This window comes from Euprymna scolopes, chromosome 22 (genome assembly GCF_053919585.1).
Source record: "Euprymna scolopes isolate OS-2025 chromosome 22, ASM5391958v1, whole genome shotgun sequence".
NCBI classification, from domain to species: Eukaryota; Metazoa; Mollusca; class Cephalopoda; order Sepiida; family Sepiolidae; genus Euprymna; species Euprymna scolopes.
Genome location: NC_136503.1, coordinates 110397000 through 110418254, shown reverse-complemented (window position 1 = coordinate 110418254; position 21255 = coordinate 110397000). Strand labels below are relative to the sequence as shown.

Below are 21255 nucleotides of genomic sequence, written 5' to 3'. Positions count from 1 at the left end.
GAACTGTCCAGGAAGGATAAGTCCTTCCTAGCAGCTCCTACCCAGATGTGACAGCAATACTCCATCCTTGGACGTACCTGGCTCTTATATAGGTAGAGAATTCCATCAGCAGGTAGATATCGGCTGGATCGATAGAAGGATCCCACCATTTTTCCAGCGACCTTGGCAACAGATTTGATGCATGTGTTCCATTTCATATCAGGAGTAAAGGTCAAGCCCAGAAGTTTGTCAAAACATGGAGCCTCCCCAAGACGAGAGCCATTCATCCCAATTGATGCCAGATGGAGATCAGTAATTGTTTTTCTATTATTTTTGTCGTAACATAAGATAAATTATTTCAATAAAATCAGATTAATTTTTTTTTTTTTTTAAACGTTAAAAAGGAAACTTTTTAGATGGATCAGTTTGAGTCTGTGAAAATTTAATTCAATACCATGATGGTTCTTTACCAAGACACTGCATAGCCAATTGGTCCCCTTTCTTGAAAGGTTGCTAATCTCTGTTTTAGACAAAGTGTTTACAGCAAAAGGCTATTCATTTTTTACCATTTAACAAAAGTTATAAGGAATAAAGTTTCTTTTTTTATCAGGGTTGTACGGTTGAAGGTTTTGGAAGGAGTCTGAGGCAAACTAATAAAAATATTAGGAGTCAGAGTCAAAATTTTTTAATCTCAAAAGAACCAACAGACAATTTGAATATTGGAAGGCTTTAAAATAACATGTCTGAGTTTGTACGTTTTAGCATGTTAGAGTTTGTACACTTTGGAACATTGGGAGGTTGAGTCAGATCTTATAACTTTTAACTCCACAACACTGTTCTCATACAACATTGTGTGTTTGTGTGATCGTCTTTATTAGCTAAAATGTTTATTCGGCAGAGGATAGTCACTCATTTTCAACCATCTTTTTGTTTGAAATTTGTTTGCATCTTGTTTGAAATTTATAAAATTGTTTGTCTGGTTATATTGTTTCTTTTTTTGCATTCTCTAAATGTCTAATGGCTCAGTATACGTATATAAAAAAACTAAAACAAAACAAACAAATTATTAAAATAAACACTTTGTAAAAAATATTGTTTCACTATTTTTATTGAAAATGTAAAATTAAAATTTTAATTTAATCCTATGTTATTTCTTAACAAAAAAAATGTAAAAAGTCCCTGACAATGTGTAAATTGTGAATTGTAAAAATTAAAAAAAATCTTGTCCTGAAACGTAAAATAAAACTTTTGTTGATTTAATTATTTTGTTTCTTCATCTTTTTGTCATGTTAGCTAAGGTGTGTGTAGTGTGTGTATGGAGGGGGGGGGGGTTGAAGGCAGATTTTTTTGTTGGCGTGTCTTGATGAGTGATGGTCACTCATCATCAGTGAGAAAGCAGGCTGATTACCAAATTCCCATTGTGCATTGTCCATTGACTGACATTAAAAAAAAAAAAAAAATGGCACTACAAAATCCCTTTTGAATTCCCAACCAATTGTTTTTCAACTTTTCATATTTATTTTTCTTTACGATTTGGAATCTTCATTCGTACTTTATCGTAATCTACCTGTTCACCTGACTCGGGTTTTTTAATGTAGGGAAAATCCAGCTCTTTAAAAAGGGGCAGCCTGGATTGGGGCATAAATTTAAATTGCCTCAGTCTAGAAGGATATCTCCTTCACTGACTGAGGACAAGAAAGTTGAAGTGTAGCATCAAACAGATGCTTCATATTCACTTCTATTCAAAACGTCAAGCACAATTTTGAGAAAAGTATTTTCTGCGTGCTGTTTTGATACAGAAATACTGTATATTTCCGGGACTGACTTAATATCCCCCACCCCACTCTTTAAAATATAGTAATGTTAATTCGTAAACGGTTTCTGTCATTTCCAGGACTGACTTAATATCCCCCATACCACTCTTAAAAATATTCATGAAATATATTAATGTTAATTCGTAAACGGTTTATTATACGGATTATTTGAACTACTGTTCTCATCCTGAGTTTTATTTTCAAAACGTTTTGATCGATGTAACCTACGATCTTCTTCATGTGAACTAAAACGTTATGAAAATAACATGCAAGATAAAAACAATAATCCACAGAATCTAAATAATATGAACACCGTATATTTCGGCATATAAGGCAACCGTCAGATAAGATGAGGTACAAAATTGGAGCAAATTTTGATAAATTTATTATATATCGGTTGTATAAGTGTGTGTGTGTGGAGAGCAAGTAGATAGGGACACGATCTCTGCAATGTTTTTTGTTTGTTTATTTATAAAAAAAGTTTTGTAAGTAAAGTTTTATATTTTTTAAAATTCATTTTATTTTATTTTATTTCATTTCGTTTGTAAATAAATCTGTGCAACATCCATTTCTTTTTGTTTAATCAAACACCACTGCCTTGTGGGCCTTATCACAGCAAAAGGACAAGAGATGGGAACTCTGACTTCAAATCCTACTGCTGCCTTGCAGTTTTCCTTAAAAGGCTATGGAACCTCATTCAGGAAAAAAAGGCGTAGTAGCAGACACGATAGGGCGACTGTTTGCCTCACTGAGATTACTTTCGGCCAGAAGCTGCGCACCTCCTCTGCTGCCAGTTGTCATGGGTTCGCTCCACTCCACTGGATATGAACATTAGAGGTTCAGAGGGTGTCTATCTGATACGCAACAGATACTGCACCTAAACTGCACAAGCAAGTTTGGAGCCAAGGTGGAAAGTCCTCTGGTGACGGAGTGAGACTACGCCAACACCGAGGCCCCAACTAGTCATCGTCAAGATTGACGGACTGCATGATGACGACGATGATGACTTTTAAAAAAAATTTTATTTCAGAAATAACATTGAACTTAGATTCTTTTATGGCGTCTTCGTTTAGAAGAAAGCTTTTCATATTATTTGGATTCTTCGTGCTACTGGTCTCATCTGGAGTGCCATTTTCATAATGTTTCGGTCTTCAAGTGTATCTTGCTAAACTCGGAAATCTGCACTGAATTTCAAATGGAATCCTCTAATGCTTCACGGGGTAGTATGCTCTCGTTCCGTCAGCCATGACTGAACAGAATTCCTAAATAATTCGAGATTGTGTTTTTCAGCCGGCCACACTGAGGATTGAACAGAAGAACATCATTTCTACAACTGAAATGTTCCGTAGCACGGGTACTTGCGGACAATTCTAGTATGAATTCTACACAGACACACACACACATAAATATAAATGAAATAAGAATTACAATTAAGTTTACAAAGATAATCCAAAACAGCAAACTTAAAGTATATTATAAATATTAAGACTTTAATTAATCCTAATCAGATGTAAAAGCTCAATAGAACCAAATAAGACATAGAGCTTATAATAAGAACAAATAATTAATAAAACATGTTAAAAACACTTTAAGAAGAGTTAAAAAAATTCTAATTTTCAAAAATGGAAACACAAATTAAGTGGACTGTTCTTAATTCTCGATTTTATTATTTCAGGCCTAGTACAGTCAACAGGTGGGTTTTATCATTTATGCCTCTTGGTGGAAATCCACCCCCTAGCATTTTGTGGAGTCCTAGTCATTCTGTGGAGCCCTGAAGGATTATGCTAGTAAAAACAGTTGCCAGTTTATATGGGGAGAGTCTGACATCTGCTGAATTTATTCAGAGGATGGCACAAGAAGAGAAAGAAAGGCAGCCTAAAAGAGCAAAACTCGGGCCAGCTAAAAAGAGGGAGAAAAAGTGAAGAGGGAAGGGAAAAAGGAAGAAATCAAGAGTGGAAATATCTGCTGATGACGGGTCCGAGCTGGAGTTCAATTGTGACACCGAAAGTGATGAAGATTGGCAGCCAAAACGGTCAGCCCGAGTTGGCAACAACGATGAAGATGAAAATAGACTTTGTGGCTTTTCTCTTCCCTGCAACCTCTCTCCCACATCTTTGTTTTATCGTTATTTCCATGGCAGGTGCTCGTCTGAACTCCAATCTCTGGTCCCCCCTCGCCAATCTTTTACAAAAAACACCCGTCTAGCTGAATTCACTGTCAAAATCTTTCCCCACTCTTTATCTATGCCTAAATCAAAACGTAGATTCCATGAACAAAGCTTCTTTCTTAGAACTGCATGCCTGTGGAACTCTGTTCCGTCTGCCTGCTTCCCTCCTGACTACAACTTGGATGTGTTCAAGTCCAATGTAAACAAATTTCTGATGAACCGCCCCCTTAAGTAGACACTTTAAATATCCACACTAACGTACTGTACTTACAATAACCCTTATCCCTGAGTGGCTTCCGGACCCTTGATAAGTGGTGACCACCTTGTAAAAAAAAAAAAAGCTGGCTTTGATCATGTTAGGTGCCTTTAAAAAGACACTGTAAGCAAGTTATATTGTTACTTTTGATGCTCAAAGGAGGCAAAGGGAATGGAAAGAAGATGGGGGTGGCTTTGCCCCCTTTTTTCGTAAATATTGAAATTGATTTAAAACATGTTTTTTTCACTGACCCTGTTACATGAGTTCATTTTTTTTTACATCTTAAACTGTTTTGACCTATATATGTGTGTGTTAAGTTTTCTTTTAGTAAAATCTATTATTTTGTCTTTGGCAGCCATTTTTGTAAAGTTGGGGGTGGAATTACCCAGGTTCACCCTACATGTTCACAATAGGAGTAGGAAAAGAATGACCACAACGCTATATCTCAAATGGAGTACTGTTGTCACATCTCAGTAGGAGCTGCTCGGTGCACTCTATCCTGCCTTAATAGAGTTCAAAACCAGCTTCAAAACCTAGTAAGTGATGCTCTTTTCTCTTCCCTGCAACCTGTTTTCCACGTTGCAAGCCTATCATTATTTTCATGGCAAGTGCTCGTCTGAGCTTCAATCTATGGTCCCTCCTAGCTGGAATTTCACAAAAAATAACTCGACTAGTTACAACCATTAGCAACCATTTCCTCCACTGTCTATCTATGCCTAGATCTAAATGCATAAGCCGTTAACAAAGCTTCTTTCCTAGAACTGCCCGCATGTGGAACACTGTTCTGCTGGTTTGCTTCCCAACCAACTACAATATTGAAACCTTCAAGTCCAATGTAAACAAGTTCTTTTTAAACTGTCCGCTTAAATAATCAAATTGTACTAACCTCACACCATTAACGTTTACTACACTACCACCTGACATTCATTAACTTCTATCCTCGAGTGGCCTTCAGACCTTGATAAGTGGTGAAAAATCTCACTTTAAAAATTCAAACAATCTAATCAGAGTTCAATGGCTGACTCAACGGTTAATTTTTTTCTTGTTTATTTAGAAAATTAAGACAAAGATTAATATAAAAAGTCATTAAACAGACTTTTTTTCTTTCAAATATAAAAAAAAAAAAATTACAAGGTTTTCAGAAATTGGTTGAATTCTGCTGTTGAAGATTTTGCAATATCAAAACAAAAGGTTTTATCATCCTGAGAGACGAGAGCTTTAAGTGATACATAGTTCTCCTTAGTGGCATCGTACTGATCACGTTTCATGTGCTTCAAGAATTCATGGCGTTCTTTAATTCGATGCAGTCGCGTTCGGAAGATCTTCGGCCACTTTATCAACTGGGCATGAGTCAGGCCCATCTCGTTGTGGACGTAGACAAATACGTTCGTCAAATTATATTTATCTGCAAAAGAATAAAAATATGCATAAAAATGGCGTTTCAACATGGTAACAGAAAAAATAAAAATGAAAACAACAAATGATACTGTTTTTCGTAATACGTGGACAGATTGAAAAGTCAGGTATGGCTGACCATATATGGAAGGAAAAGGGAAACCATCTATTGTTATGAAACCATCTATTGTTATAAAACCATCTATTGTTATGAAACAAAGCAAAAAATGATAGGTCCTGGATATGACCTGAAACTATATCCGATGGTGAAGCCCCACCTTGTGGGCCTTGGGGAGTGTGGAGTTACTCTTTAATTGCCATTGCTCCCAGGTCCACTCTGACCCGGAGTGGTAGTACCTGTTAGGGTCCCAACTATGGGTTGAATAGAATCTGACTTAAAAAAAAAAATATACTCCATTAAAAATCGTTCCTCAAAATAACTAGATTCGGCATTAAATAACCTGAAAAAGGTTGATATGTCGTAAAACAAAACCAACCAACCAAAAAATTATAGACAAAGATGACTCAACAAAGAGGCAACATATATACTGAGTGACAATCGATTATTTAGTAGACTTAGTACAGAATTTAACATGATATGGGAACCATCTAATATATAAAAAGGAAAATGTATGTTAGTTTGTGTATGTCTGTGTTTTTTTTTTTTTTTTTTTTTTTACATGGAATTCACCACTTATCAAGGCCCAAGGGCCACTCGGGGATAAGAGTTATTGAGATGAGTATTACTTATTAATTTTATTTTATTACGGACCGTTATCCTCATCTTTTTTTAGTTGTTGTCTCACAACGTTTCGACCAACTATTCCTCTGGCCTTCGTCAGGTGGTATCTGCGACGGGATAGGAACTCCGAATCTTCCAACTGCATTCTCGGCAATTACTGCCTTCTATAGTTGTTGTATTTGTATGTCTGCCAAAAACTTTTGACAGACGCATCGGACCATGATAAAAATTGGTATCGTTAGAAAGATCAATCTCTTGGATGAAAAATATCTATAAATTGGCCAAAAAGATCAATTCTGTGCTGGTCAACTGGGCTATTTTTTGCAAGGACGGGTCACTTTTTGTGTCGACATTTTTGCAAATCATACACCTACCAATCTCAGCGTAGGTCTATAAAATGTTATTTTGAAAGCCCGTGACGTCATAAGTCACCGTGGCCGTGACTGTGACAGCTTTTTTTCACCTCCTTTTCCTCTTTCACGTTACATGTTCGGGCCTGCCAACTGCGGCTAATTTTTTTTTTTGTGCTCGCATGGGTACTTGTTACAATTTTGATTGAAACAAAAGTTATTTTGATTTTTTTTTCTGGGTGTTGGTTGCTTAATAGCCGTAGTATACCACTTCTCTCCACTCGGGCAATGCCAGGTAGTCATGATAGTCTATAATATAAATTTTAGCTGTCTGTGTGTGTGTTTATGTGCATGTTTGTATGTCCGTAAAAAACTTGTCATCTGCATCGAAGCAGCATGAACGTGGTTCCGTAAAAAGAGCGATCTCTTGAACACATAATATCGAAAAATTATAAAAAATCATCACTTATTCCATGTAGAAATGTTAATTTGTATATGCAAACAGTTCATTTGTTGTTTCATTTTAAAAAGCTAAACTTGCAATGTCATTAGATTAGATTAGGTCGTCGTGGTCCGATCGATAACGTGTTCGCTTACGAACGCAAGTTTTGCAAGTTCGTGCCCAGCATGCAGCATTTTTTTTTCAATTTTTTCTTCTCCTATCATTTAAAATTCTCTGCTTTTTTACGGGCGTCCACAACATGACATTTTTTTTCTTTTAATTACATGATAAGATGGCACCCAAGTCTCGTTTTTCTTTTATTTGTTTAACCATATTTTACAACCGGGCAATGCCAGGCGCCCCTTCCCCAAAGAGTTATCGCGAAGTATAGACAATGGCAATGCCAGGCGCCTCTTCACACCAAAGAGTTATCGCGAAGTATAGACAAACAAAATTATATAGAAATCAGTTAGTTACAACTATTCAGAAAGTTTTATAAAAATCCAAGGCATCAATTTTTTTTTAATAAGCACAAAAGTGTCAATTTTAGCCATTTTAACCCGAAAGGCACCAGAGTTTTCCTGGAAAATCCGTTCTGTTACTTTTTTACTCATACCATGTTTAATGTTTGTGCAAAATTTCAAAAAATTCCAAGGCGTAGTTATTGAGAAAAGTTAGCTAGTTAATTATAGATAACAGATAATATGGTGCTTGTTAAGATAGAGTTGACAAATCAATTTTTTTCAAACTATATCATTTTAAGCAAAAACAATATTACTTACTTAATTGTCATGTCGAAAATAGTAATATATCCAAAAATTATGAAAATTCACTCAATCTAGCGGGTGGATATAGAAAGTCAGATTTTTCTTCAGTGAACAAGTTGACCAGAGCCCTTGAACCGGCGCCACCTCTGTTGGGCCCTGGAGAATGCTGCTATGCCTCAACTCACACCTACATTAGTGAACACACAAACATACACAATATTTAAACCTTCTTTATCATCTGCTGATCTTGAAATATTCCCAACCTTTCTCGTTGAACTATATTTCTAATATGAAAAACAATGAACATTGACTCTTATTAAATATAATTTGTATAATTCTGTAATAATTCAATTGCTGTGATCTTCTATTTTTAAACACATAAAATATTTATTTATTTTGTTTTGTTTTATCATATAACGTTTCCCGTTTTTCTCACATTTGATTATAAACCTTGTGAAACTTTTTCAATAAAATCATTTCTCTAAACCGAAAATACTTCACCCAAATCCAAACTGCAAAATGTAACCCTCAGAAAAAGTGATGACTCCCCAAAGTAGGGATCCCCAAACTGGTGACTCCCAAAACTGGCACATCCCTAAAGATCCGCACAAAGGGAAGTTCTGCCTAAGAATAAGATATCTTGGGAGTTGTTGCTAATTTCCTTTGATTAACTAAAGGTTGTAGTTTAAACCCCTGCAGTGGGAAGTACATATTTTTCTTCCTTCTTCGCCCACAAAATAAAATACTGATTTATACTAACTGGAAAGAAAAACCCGTGGAGTGATCAGGAAAATCTTTTGGAGATCAAAATTAGTAAATCCAAGGAACTCCTTCATCTGGAAGTGGATCTCCTGAAAAAATAAAAGGTGGAAATTAAAATGATGATTTTTTTTTTTACAAGAATTAAAAAAGACAAAGAAACATTAAAAGAAAGTTTGAGGAGTTTTTTATTGGTAGCCTCTCCCTGCATAACTATTTTTCAGACCCGTGTGACATCACATGGCCCCACCATGGGGAAAACTGATAGAGGGAAACGATTTTGAAAGTGGATTTATCATATTTTTTTTAGGTTTTCGATTACTTTTTTTATTGTATTTGAAAGATTAAAGCCTAAAGTTAATTCCTAAAAGGAAATAATATTTTTACATGTGAAAAAAAGTTTATAATGAAAAATGTTTTCATGGCGATATTCGGAAACCAACAAGTAAACTAAATTTTGAAGGTAAATTCATTGTAAAAATCTCTTGAAAAATAACAATTAGTTTTCTGGGACAATTTCAAATTAATAAAGGCAAGTTCTTAAATATTGAATTAAAAAAAATTCCTTGCTTACAACGAATAAATACCCCAAAATATCATTTTGAAGTGCGTTTTTTGCTCTATCAAATTGTGATATTCGTTACCATTCTCAATCTTTTTACTTTTTTTTTTCTTTGCAGGCTTTTCAACAGCATCGACAAAATTTAAATCTACACGTTTTCTTATTCCAGTTCAAACTAGGCCGAAAAACTGCTAAGACAGTTCATGATATCAATGATGTGTTTGGCACAGGAACCACTAATGAACGTGTAGAACAACAGTGGTTCAAGAAATTTCGCAATGGTGACAAGAGCCTCGAAGTTGAAAACGGTCACAGCCAGCCGACTGAAGTTGATAACATTTGAAAGCCTAAATTGAAGCCGATCCTCGCAAAACCACATGAGAAGTTGCTGTTGAACTCAAGCTCGACCACTCAACAGTCGTTCATTATTTAAAGCAAATTGGGAAGTCAAAAAAGTTGGATAAATGGGTGCTGCATGAATTGAACGATAATCAAAAAAAAATCATTGTTTTGAGGTGTCTTCTATGCTCCTTCTGTACAACAAAAACGACCTATTTAGTGGATCCTCTATGACAACCGGCAACATTTGGCACAGTGGTTGGATGCCAGAAAAGCTTCACAACACTTCCCGAAGCTGAAATTGCATCACAAAAAGGTTATGGTGACTGTTTGGTGGTCTGCAGCTGGTCTCATCCATCACAGCTTCTTGAATCCAGGCGAAAAAAATATGGTGAAGAAGTACTGCTGACAAATTGACAAAATGCGCCAGAATGTATGTGCCCGAGATTGGTCAATATAAAGGGACCAATTCTCCTCCATGACAACATTCACCCGCATGTTGCTCAACTAACCCTGCAGAACTAATTGGGCTCATGCGGCATATTCACCAGGTCTCTCGCTCAGGGTACCAACTATGGGTTAAATAGAAACAGACTTGAAAACAACAAATATGTTCTATTAAAAAAACTTTTCTTCAAAATCTTTGGATTCGGCATTAAATAACCTGAAAAGGATTGATATGCCGTAAAACAAAAACAACCAACCAACCATCAGAAGTTCCAATGTATGTGCCCGAGATGGGTCAATATGAAGGGACCAATTCTCCTCCATGACAACGCTCGCTCACATGTTGCGCAACTGACCATGCAAAAGCTGAACGAATTGGGCTCCGAGATTCTGCCTCGTCCGCCATATTCACCGGTCCTTTCTCCCACCGATTATCACTTTTTGAAGTATCTCGACAACTTCCTGTGCAAAAAATGTTTCAAAAGCCGAGATGATGCCGAATCGGCCTTTAATGACTTCATCGCTTCCAGAACTCCGGATTTCTATGCTAATGAGATAAATAAACTTGTTTCTCTTTGGCAAAAAAAATGTGTCGATTCTAATGGTTCTTATTTCGATTAATAAAGTTTATTATGAAAGGAGTTATGATTTTTTGAAGATGAATGTCAAAAAGCTACATTATTTTTGCACTAACCTAATAAAGCCATAAAACATAGCTATCTTCATCCTTCAAATTGAGAAATAAAATCGCATAGCTTAAATAGAAATAACTCATAAGTTAAATGAAAACTTCTGTTTTTAAATGCAGATGATGTCGATCATAATAATTAAAAATAAATTAAATTAAATGTAAAGTAAATAAATCAATAAAATAAATCAGCTTTATATAATATTTCTAAATAGAATACTTAAAACAATTCTATTACTAATTTGTAATAAAAATTGAAAGCTAATTATTAAAACAGATTTTATTTAATGTAATATGCAAATTAGATAACCTTTTGAATGGTGATTCCTTTTGAATAAATAGTATATAAAGAAATCATGCAGAAATAAAAAAGTATGTGCAAGTCTGTTAAACAGTGTACCTTTTGTATATATTAACCAAATCGTGAACAAACAAGATACAACTTTATTATAATAGATATATGATGTAACAAATATGGAAAAAAATAAAATTAAAATTAATTCATTGTATCCCGGGCAACACTAGTATATACTAACCTTGATTGATTTTGCATTGTAACTGACCAATTTCGGAAGATGACAAACAACTTCACGTACTTGGCTGCCTGAAATCAATGAAACAGGAAAAATGAGCAAAACAAAATGTAAGGAATACATTTATAAATTACCCCCTCCTCAAAAAAAAAAAAAAAAAAAAATCCTCCTGACGGACAATTAATTTGTTATCCCACTCAAAAAAAAAAAAAAAAAAAAAAAAATTAATTGTCTAAATTACAGCTTTCGACCACATAAATTATAAATCTTTCAAAGCCCGAAAAATACTTGTTATTTATTTTTTTTTTTTAATTAAAATCGGAATTTTTAGTTATGGAAGGTCTTAATAACTTATAATCTTGTACGTTTCTCCAACTCTCTAAATATTCTAATTTGTTATTTCACTTTTTAATCTTTCTATTTTTTTACAACTATGCATTACATAGACAGGAAAAATAGATTCATGTTTATTTTTTTTTGGGGGGGGGGACTTGTCCAGACCCCCCCCCTTATATTAAAAAACAAAATCTGCATAATGTATATCCCCATGATGAAACGAAAACATCATGTTCTTAAAGTCATGTAGATTGATCAAGTAGTTTTGTTTTTAGATAAGAGAGTCAAATTTTATGAATATCGGAGAAGTGACTGTCTCACCTGCCATTTTAAAAAAAAAGTGAAGAAACAAAGGGAGATAACATGAACTGCCCGCCTGTGGAATTTTCTTCCGTTTCTTTGCTTTCCAACTGACTACAATATGGTCGCCTTCAAGTACAACGTGAAAAAATTCTTGATGAAACATCCCCTGATGTAATCCAATTTACCAAATTTCCACACTCATTAACTCTTATCCTCAAGTGGCCCCCAGGCCTTGATAAGTGGTGACCCCTTTGTAAAAAATCAACTGTGCTCATCTGCCATTCTGTCTCCAATAGGATCTTCCAATCACTCAAATACCGGCATTAAAATCAAAACAAAATGTCCCTCTCTATCGCAGCCTATCAATACTTAATGGCTAACTGGGAACACCTCAGATTGTTCATATTAGTTATACTCTTGCATTGCATGTTTAAAAAGGATGCGTTGTCCTCTACTGCATCTGACATTAAATGATTGGTTAACCATTGGCATAGAGCAGAGGTTTGCAACCTTTTTGAGCGTGAGGTCTAAAAAGTTATACTGATTAAAAGGAGGAGGGCCAAACAGCTTTGGCTAAATTGTCATGGAGGACAACAATGTTATTAAATTATTTAGATTCTTAAGACTCCTATTTGTCATTTTCACAACGTTTCAGCCGATGTAACTTCTGACCTTCTTCAAGGTCCATCGTGCAGCGGTTAGAATACTTGGAAAAAATCAATTGTAAAATGTGATAGAAGGTTGAAGGTTTGATCCTCAGTGTGGCCGACCAAAAAATACAATTGCGAATTACTTAGGACCTCTATGCAGTCAGGGCTAATGAAACGAGAGCATACTACCGCCATGAAATAAATAAAGGGTCTCATTCGAAATTCCGTCCAAATTCCTGAGTTTGACAGAAACATTCCCAAGTTCGATAAGATACACCTGAAGAAGGTTGGAGGTTACATTGATTGAAATGTTGTGAAAATCACGCTCAAGATGAGAACAGTAGTCCAAAGAATCCAAATAATATAAATAATCAATCCACATCCCAAAAATCCATTTATTGTAAATAAATCTTTTGAGCATTTCAAGAAATCAAGTAATAAATACAATTATATCCTATATTACAATGATATAATTTATTTTACTATAGAAATATAGCCTTGTAGGAGATGTCCTTTTCTCTTCCCTGCAACCTCTTTCTCACAGAAGAGATGTTGCGAGTTTGTCTCTGCTTTATCGTTATTTTCATGGCAAGTGCTTGACTGAGCTCCAATCTATGGCCTCCCCTTGCCAAACTTTCACCTGTCTAGCAGAAAATACTATCAATAATTCCCCCCACTCTTTATCTGTGCCTAAACCTAAATTCCATGAACAAAGCTTCTTTCTTAGAAATGCACGTCTATGGAATTGTCTTCCGTTTTCCTGCTTTCCAGCTGACTACAATATGGCTGTCTTCAAGTCTAACGTAAACAAGTTCTTGATGAGCCGTTCCATATAAGTTAACAAATTTACCGAATTTCCATTACTAACGATTACTATATTGTCCAATTTCTACTATACACTCTTTAACCCTTAGCCTCGAGTGGCCTCTCGGCCTTGATAAGTGGTGATGCCTATGTAAAAAAAAAAAAAAAATATCGAAACAAAAAAAAAGAAATTCAAATGCATCGTGAGTAAGATGGCAGAACAAACAAAATTCACTCAAGGGCTGGATTTAAAAGGTTGTTGACCCCTGTTATAAAGAGCTTCATACCTTCCAAGAAATTTCAACAGAAACCAAACTGCCAACCCTGATACACATGTACATACACATACACACCCACACACAAACATACACACGCACACACACAAAAAAACACTAACACGTGTACACACACGCACACAAATACACACATAAACACATGCACAAAGACACACACAAACACACATGCAAAATGCCTTTATATATAAGTAGAGATAGGGATATATTTGTAATTTTTCATTATTTTTGTAAAATGTCTGATGTCCCTCGGATGCTGAGAACATCCTGTATAAACATTCTTTCTACGAACCCAAACACAAAAGAAAAATGATTTACCTGTGAGTTTGAAGAGTTTCTGATAAAACCCGAGTTTTTCATCAATATTTGGAACAGACATTGACAATAAACGTGGTGCTCGGATCAGAATTTGCGGGATGTCCGTCTTTGGGAAATTTTTGGATTTAAAATATTCAATAATGGCTTCTAAGTCTTCAATATTAGCCTGTCATTAAAGAAAGGAAAGAATAGCAAAATTAAGAAAAACGCTTAGGAACATTTTGATTCATACAAAGTGTCCCAAAATTAAGCGCCTATTTTGAACTAGTAATCAAAATAGATGGGAGAAAAGACAGTGCCAAATTTTGTTACTCTGTTTTTATGAGAATTGTTTTATAAATAGAAATTAAAATAGATGGTTGGGTTTAAGGACACTCTGTATTTGATGAAGGACTTAAAATCGCTAAAGCAATACAATATGCTTAAATACAATATACAATATGATACAATACAATATACAATATGATATTAGGTTGTCCGGAAAATAATGACCAATTTTAGAGAAAAAGTAATTATTAATCAAATAGGTGACACTAGACATAGAAATTAGTCAAAGTATGATCCTTGAACAGCCATGCATTTTTGCCATCTATCAACTAGATCATTTATGCCTTGTTGATAAAAATTCTTTGGCTTAGATGCTAAGAAATCTTTGAAAAAAGATTCAACCTCTGCATTAGATCTGAAAGTTTTGTTGCTTAAAAAAGCGGCTAAATGCTTGAAAAAATGGTAGTCTGTGGGCGAAAGATCTGGAGAATAAGGAGGTTGTGGTAAAGTTTCATATCCCAAGTCTGTGAGTTTCTGCAGTGTCATTCTCGCAACATTAGGCCACGCATTATTGTGGAGCAGGATTGAACCACGCCTATTCACTAATGCAGATCTCAATTTTTGTAAATGATGATGCATTTCTTCGAGTTGATTGCAGGTAAACCTCTGCCGTGATGCTCTGATTAGCATCCAGAAAGCTGTAATGAATAGCACCAATTGCACACCACCAAACAATCAGCATAATCTTCTGTTGGTGAAAATTTGGCTTTGGAAAATGTTTGGGTGGTTCATCACAATCAAGCCATTGACCTGATCGTTTCCAATTATCATAAAGGATCCACTTTTCGTCACAGGTGACCATTCGGTCAAGAAATTGATCATTAATGTTTCGCAAAAAGAGCATCGAACACACTTCAAAACGTCGAGCTTGTTGATTTTCATTGAGCTCATGTGGGACCCATTTGTCGAACTTTTTCACCTTGCCAATTTGCTTCAGATGGTCCGACACTGTTGAACTGCTGACACCAAGTTCCCGAGACATTTCCCTGACACTTTGCCGTGGGTTTTGCTCAACAATGGCTCTCAAATTTTCATTGTCAAGATTAGATGGCCGTCCTCTACCTTCTCTATCTTTAAGGCTCTCATTACCACTACGAAATTTCTGAAACCACCTTCGTACTGTTCTATCACTTGCGATGCCTTCTCCCCATGCCCTATTGATATTTGCAGTTGTTTGAGAAGCATTGTTACCAAGCTTAAACTCATGCAGGAAAAGTAATCGTAAGTCTTCTTTTCTCATATTCCAAATTATGGGCTCATTCGCTCATAAAACGTTTTCTGAAAGAAAAAAGTAAGAAATTATTAAAGAGCACATATAAATCAGTAATCATGTTGATGTTTACCTGAAATATAATAAAAATCCTATGATAAAATCCAATTTCAAAACAGACTTTCTGAAATGGCCATTATTTTCCGGACAACCTAATACAATATATACAATATGATACAATACAATATACAATATATCTGGCGGATTGGAATGCTGTCATGCAGGAGGAGGATACCTTTGCTGATATTGCCCAGCTTCTTGATTTTGTTAGTTACTTTAGCCTGGTCCCAGAAAACTGTGGGCATGACGTTGTCAGCGGAGGGCTGCACTCTTGCGTTCTTTGGAGGTGGTTAGTCCAACTACTTTCACTGCATTGACTGGACTTTCAATTAGTGTTGGGACAATTAATCGGAATTAGAATCAGGAATCAGAAAAATCGAACTTTTTGGGGTATCGGAATCGATATTGGAATCAGTATCAGAATCGGAAAAATTTGTATTTATTTTCCGATGCCAAAAACGATTCCTTTAATTATCTCTGTTTTTTATTTGATTTTGTTTGAACAAAATCTTCACTGCTGGTAGTAATAATAAAATAATGAATATTTATTGATTCTAAATTACCAGTCAAACTAAAATCTATAGATCACCCCCCCCTTCACAAGTGTATTTTCACGTTTGAGCAAAATATCTGCACACTGAACATGTGTTTTTACAGTAATCGGATAAAAATAACACCTTTATTGTAAATATTTTGAGATTTATAAAGAATCGGAATCGGTAATTGTATCGGAACCGGGAAAAATATTAGAATCGTCCCAGCACTAGTTTGGCTATGAAATCCTTCCCATCTCTCTAATCATCTCTCTAAATTTCACGCTTTCCGAGCCATGAAGTTGCTTTTGAAAGGAAAGTGTTTTCCAGATGATGCAACCTTGATTTCCAAACTCATGTCAAAACGGTCCCCAGAGCTGCATTAAACGATGGGAGAAAATTTTGTTACTCTGCTTTTCCGAGAAGTGGTTTTAGCTGCCCTGATGAGTTGTGATACAACGAAACAGTACTATATGTGGATGACAATTAAAGCCCCCCCCTCTTTGGGTTGAGCACTTTGTAAATATATTTTCACCCGACGTGTATTTAAGCAATTAAGCGAAGCCCACTATTTATTTATTTGTAAACAAACTGATGGTTTGAGCACTGTAAGCGACGGGCGGGTGTGGATTTAATACACACTCATGGAGAAATACTTACGGCACTGATTTGTGGTCCGATAGTTAGAACAGCCGACTGTCAACTCAACAGTTGTAGGTTCGATCCATGGCTGGGGAAAGGTGTATGTCTAGCCGCACTGATGAGTTGTGATACAACAAAACAATACTGACAATAACAATAATAATAAGGATACTAGAAAGCTATTTCCTCAATAGAAGATGCGCATATAAAAACGACAAACAACCACAGAATTCGCGCATAAGCCTGAAGAGTCCTAGAGCGGATGAAACGCGGAATATTCAGTGTAGCTTAATCGCCATATACATTTTATAACTTACTAACTAGCTCTACCTACGTATTGAGCACTTTTGAAGTAAATACTTAAAGTTTACGCACAAATCTATACTTTCGTATATTAATTTTATGTGAGTAAATGAAGTAGTTATATATATATATACATACATATATATATTTATATACTCATTCCATTTGTGATTTTTTCCAAGGAACTCTGCCTTTTAGATCATTTTGGACCATTTGGAACTTACCTGTTGGATTGGAAATTTTTAATTCTACCGTGTTTGGATTTTACCATTCTTGGATTTTTTACCCTTCACCGGACTATCCATTCATGTGAAATCTTTTTATCATTTTTCTTTTACCTCCTACTCCCCTAACCTCACCCTTTTTTTAACCAAGTAAGATCTGTGACTTATCTGTAGTTTCACTAAATACTTTTACATGCAAAATCCGATCCCGCATTTTGCTAATTCCTGCCCTCTGATGAGAAGGAGACTATTTCAAGATGTTTTTTAACATGTTTTATTAATCATTTGTTCATATTATAAGCTCTATTTCCTTTTCGGTTTTATTGAGCTTTTACATCTGGTTGAGATTACTTTACTTGTAAATATTAACTCTTTAATATTTATAATATATTTTGAGTTTACCATTTTGATTACCTTGGTAAACTTATTGTAATTTTTATTTATATATATATATATATATATATATATATATATATATATAAGCATTCATTCTCAGACCTTGGTCTTTGTAATATTCACTCTTAGACAATAATCTTTGTAACATTCACTCTCAAACTTTGGTCGTGGTGACATTCACTCTCAGATATTTACTTTCCATAACATTTCTTCAAATCTTGTAACTTTGTTCGCAATGAGAGAAGTTTTTGGAACATCTGTTATATTCTGGGCATGGCAACCAGTTTCCTAACTCCCACTAGGTACATCCTTCTCAATTAAAGATTTAATTTCAATCCATCTTGACGGACCTTTCATTGGGTTTTCTGGGTTTGTTGCTGATTTTAATAGACAGAGTTTTCAGCATCATTATCATCTTGGCTGGTGCCGTGGTGCTGTCATTTGAATGTTTTTAATGAAGAGTAAACAGAATCTTTAAACTTTTGCAACCTACACCGAATGGTGTAAGTCATTCAAATAAATATAGCTTTATTAAAAAGTTTTGTTCAAATAATTTTATCAAAACGTTTTATTTAAATAATTTTATTAAAAAGTTTTGTTTAAATAATTTTATTAAAAAGTTTTGTTTAAATAACTTTATTAAAAAGTTTTATTTTAATAATTTTATTATAAATTTTTATTTAAATAATTTTATTACAAAATGTTGTTTAAATAGTTTAATTAAAAAATGTTGTTAAAATAATTTTATTAAAAAAATGTTGATTAAATAAAAATAATGTTTCCTAATAAAAAAAAAATCTTGCCGGACCATTGCCCCCCCCACCCCGCCCAACAACTCGTTTTTTTTTTAATGTTTGTTTATAGAATGCCGTGTGAAGGTCAAGGTCAACCAGTGTTGACCCAAAGCTGTTCCTATAGGTTTGCATATCTGATGGGGTCTTTAAACCCTAACGGATCTAGACTTGAAAACATTTAAACAAAATTCCATCGTATACTTTATGCATCGTGACATTGTTGTTAGATCCAATTACTACAGGGTGACCCCCCACCCAAAAAAACGGGCCCAACTCTAATTAGGCCCTGTTTCTTAGTGTTTTGTCCACATGAAATGAAACTTTGGTCATAACTAGTTTATTATATCCAAAACATCACATCAAAACTTAAGGGTCTTTGGCCTTTTTTTCTCCATTCTACAGCATATGTTCTAGATGGCCTCCATTTAGCTTTTCTTTTTTTGGGTCACCCTATATATATATATATATATATATATATATATATATATATTACACAAAGAGCATCGCTTAATATGCTAATGATAATTTGTATATCACTTCCCAATATGCTCAACCCAAGTTAGGGAGCAATATAGTCACCCACATTCAGTACTGTTTCGCTGTTTCACAGTTCATCAGTGCGGCTTGACAAGCAACTACCTCAAACCAGGATCGAAACCCGACCGCCCAAACAACAGCCGGAGCTTCTAACCATTGCGTTATTCAGCTGCTACTGTTGCTTATATAAATATATATATACGGGGTGACCCCCCCCCAAAAAAGGGCCCCAGTTCTAACTAGTTTATTATATTCAAAACATCACATCAAAACTTAAGGGTCTTTGACCTTTTTTTCTCCATTCTACAGCATATGTTCTAGATGGCCTCCATTTAGCTTTTCTTTTTTTGGGTCACCCTATATATATATATATATATATATATATTACACAAAGAGAATCGCTTAATATGCTAATGATAATTTGTATATCACTTCCCAATATGCTCAACCCAAGTTAGGGAGCAATATAGTCACCCACATTCAGTACTGTTTCGCTGTTTCACAGTTCATCAGTGCGGCTTGACAAGCAACTACCTCAAACCAGGATCGAAACCCGACCGCCCAAACAACAGCCGGAGCTTCTAACCATTGCGTTATTCAGCTGCTACTGTTGCTTATATACATATATATATTTACGAGGTGACCCCCCCCCAAAAAAAAAAAATGGGCCCCAACTCTAATTAGGCCCTGTTTCTTAGTTTTTTGTCCGAATGAAATGAAACTTTGGTCATAACTAGTTTATTATATTCAAAACATCACATCAAAACACTAGGGTCTTTTGCCTTTTTTTCTCCGTTCTACAACATATGTTCTAGATGGCCTCCATTTAGCTTTTGTTTTTGTTTTTTTTTTGGTCACCCTGTATATATATATATATATATATATATATATATACACACACACACACACACATACAGTGATGCTTTACAGTTGTGTAGTATTCCAGTCGAATCCGGATAGTTTCTCAGTTGACCTTTTTTTTCTCCATTAGACAGCATTTAGCTTTTCTTTTTTTTTTTGGTCACCCTGTATATATATATATATATATATATACAGGGTGACCAAAAAAAAAAAATATATATATATATATATATATATACACACACATACATATATATATATATATATATATATATATATATATATGCACACATACAGTGATGCTTTACAGTTGTGTAGTATTCCAGTCGAATCTGGATAGTTTCTCAGTTGGCTGATAAAACCAAACTGATGCAAAATGACGTTAATACCTTCCCTGATTGTTTCAAGTAATCGAACTCCTGTATGCGTGACATTCTTTGTTCAATTTACAGTCGACCAATAATAAGAACAGTTGCACATGACGGAAACAGCTGAAGTCTTGTGTACATTAGATGTAGTAGTGTATAAAGTTGACCTGTCTCCTTTTTGCTGAAGCCGGCTTCTCTTTTCCTTGTAACCAATGAATCGGACCCACGAATTTGATTTTAATGGGTACTCTAGGAAATTTTAATTTTTTAAACTTTTTTTTAGTAAATTTTAATGGCTTTTTTAAAAGTAAATTTTCATTGGTTTTCTAATAAATTTTAATTAAAATTTTTCTGATAAAGTTTAATGGGTTTTCTGGTAAATTTGTTTTTTTGGGGGGTTGTAGACACAATCCTAAATAGTAACGACTTACGTCCAAGCGGCAATATGGCTTTTTTAGCGTGAAAAAAGTAAAAAAAAAACAACAAGAAGAATTTAATGAGAATCATACATACTTTAAAGATAAAAGGATTCTTTGTGATGATCACGGCAAGCTGGTCACTCGGAACTCCGACGTCCTTCAAGAAGAGCAAATAAGGTTTGACATCCGATTCAAAATCGAGTTTGAGGATAAGATTAGCAGCTTCATTGAACTTCTCGATGCGCGACAAATCAACACCGAGGCTGATCAATTGTTTGAGGGTCTCGGATTCACTAACATAAACGGTTAGATTAGAGGAGGTTGCCATGTCGGTAAGAAAGCAGGACGATAATATAATGTCAGAGAAATTGCAACAGGGACTGTATGTGGCAGATACTTTCTGTCAAAACCTGGTTTTGTAAATCATCTAAAATCACACAATCAAAGACAGGAACGACAGTCTTATGAGGAGTCTTCTACAGCACACCCGGCAACGCTAAGTTGTCATATGTGTGGTCTAATCTGCAAATCTAAAAGTGACCTGACACGGCATTCGAGGATTCACAATATTATCATG

At 35.0% G+C, this 21255-nt stretch overlaps 1 protein-coding gene across 1 annotated transcript; it reads right to left on the bottom strand.

Annotated features, from left to right (window-relative positions):
* Positions 1–5226: 5226 nt before the first annotated feature.
* On the bottom strand, positions 5227–21006 carry LOC145243634 (transcription termination factor 3, mitochondrial-like). Its single transcript, XM_080106658.1, has 5 exons — positions 20773–21006; positions 13945–14110; positions 11244–11311; positions 8673–8763; positions 5227–5621 (listed from the first exon to the last, which is right to left on the bottom strand). Exons 1-5 carry the CDS (start codon positions 21004–21006, stop codon positions 5344–5346), a joined length of 837 nt encoding a protein of 278 aa, XP_079962784.1. The 3' UTR covers positions 5227–5343.
* Between the last annotated feature and the right edge of the window lie 249 nt (positions 21007–21255).

Excerpts from the sequence above, each read along its gene's own strand:
- LOC145243634 (XM_080106658.1), bottom strand. The coding sequence starts at position 21,006 with ATGGCAACCTCCTCTAATCTAACCGTTTATGTTAGTGAATCCGAGACC. Across the intron at positions 11,312-13,944 it reads GAAACTCTTCAAACTCACAG|GCAGCCAAGTACGTGAAGTT; the intron begins GTAAATCATTTT and ends CATTGATTTCAG. Across the intron at positions 5,622-8,672 it reads TCCACGGGTTTTTCTTTCCA|ATAAATATAATTTGACGAAC; the intron begins GTTAGTATAAAT and ends ATTCTTTTGCAG.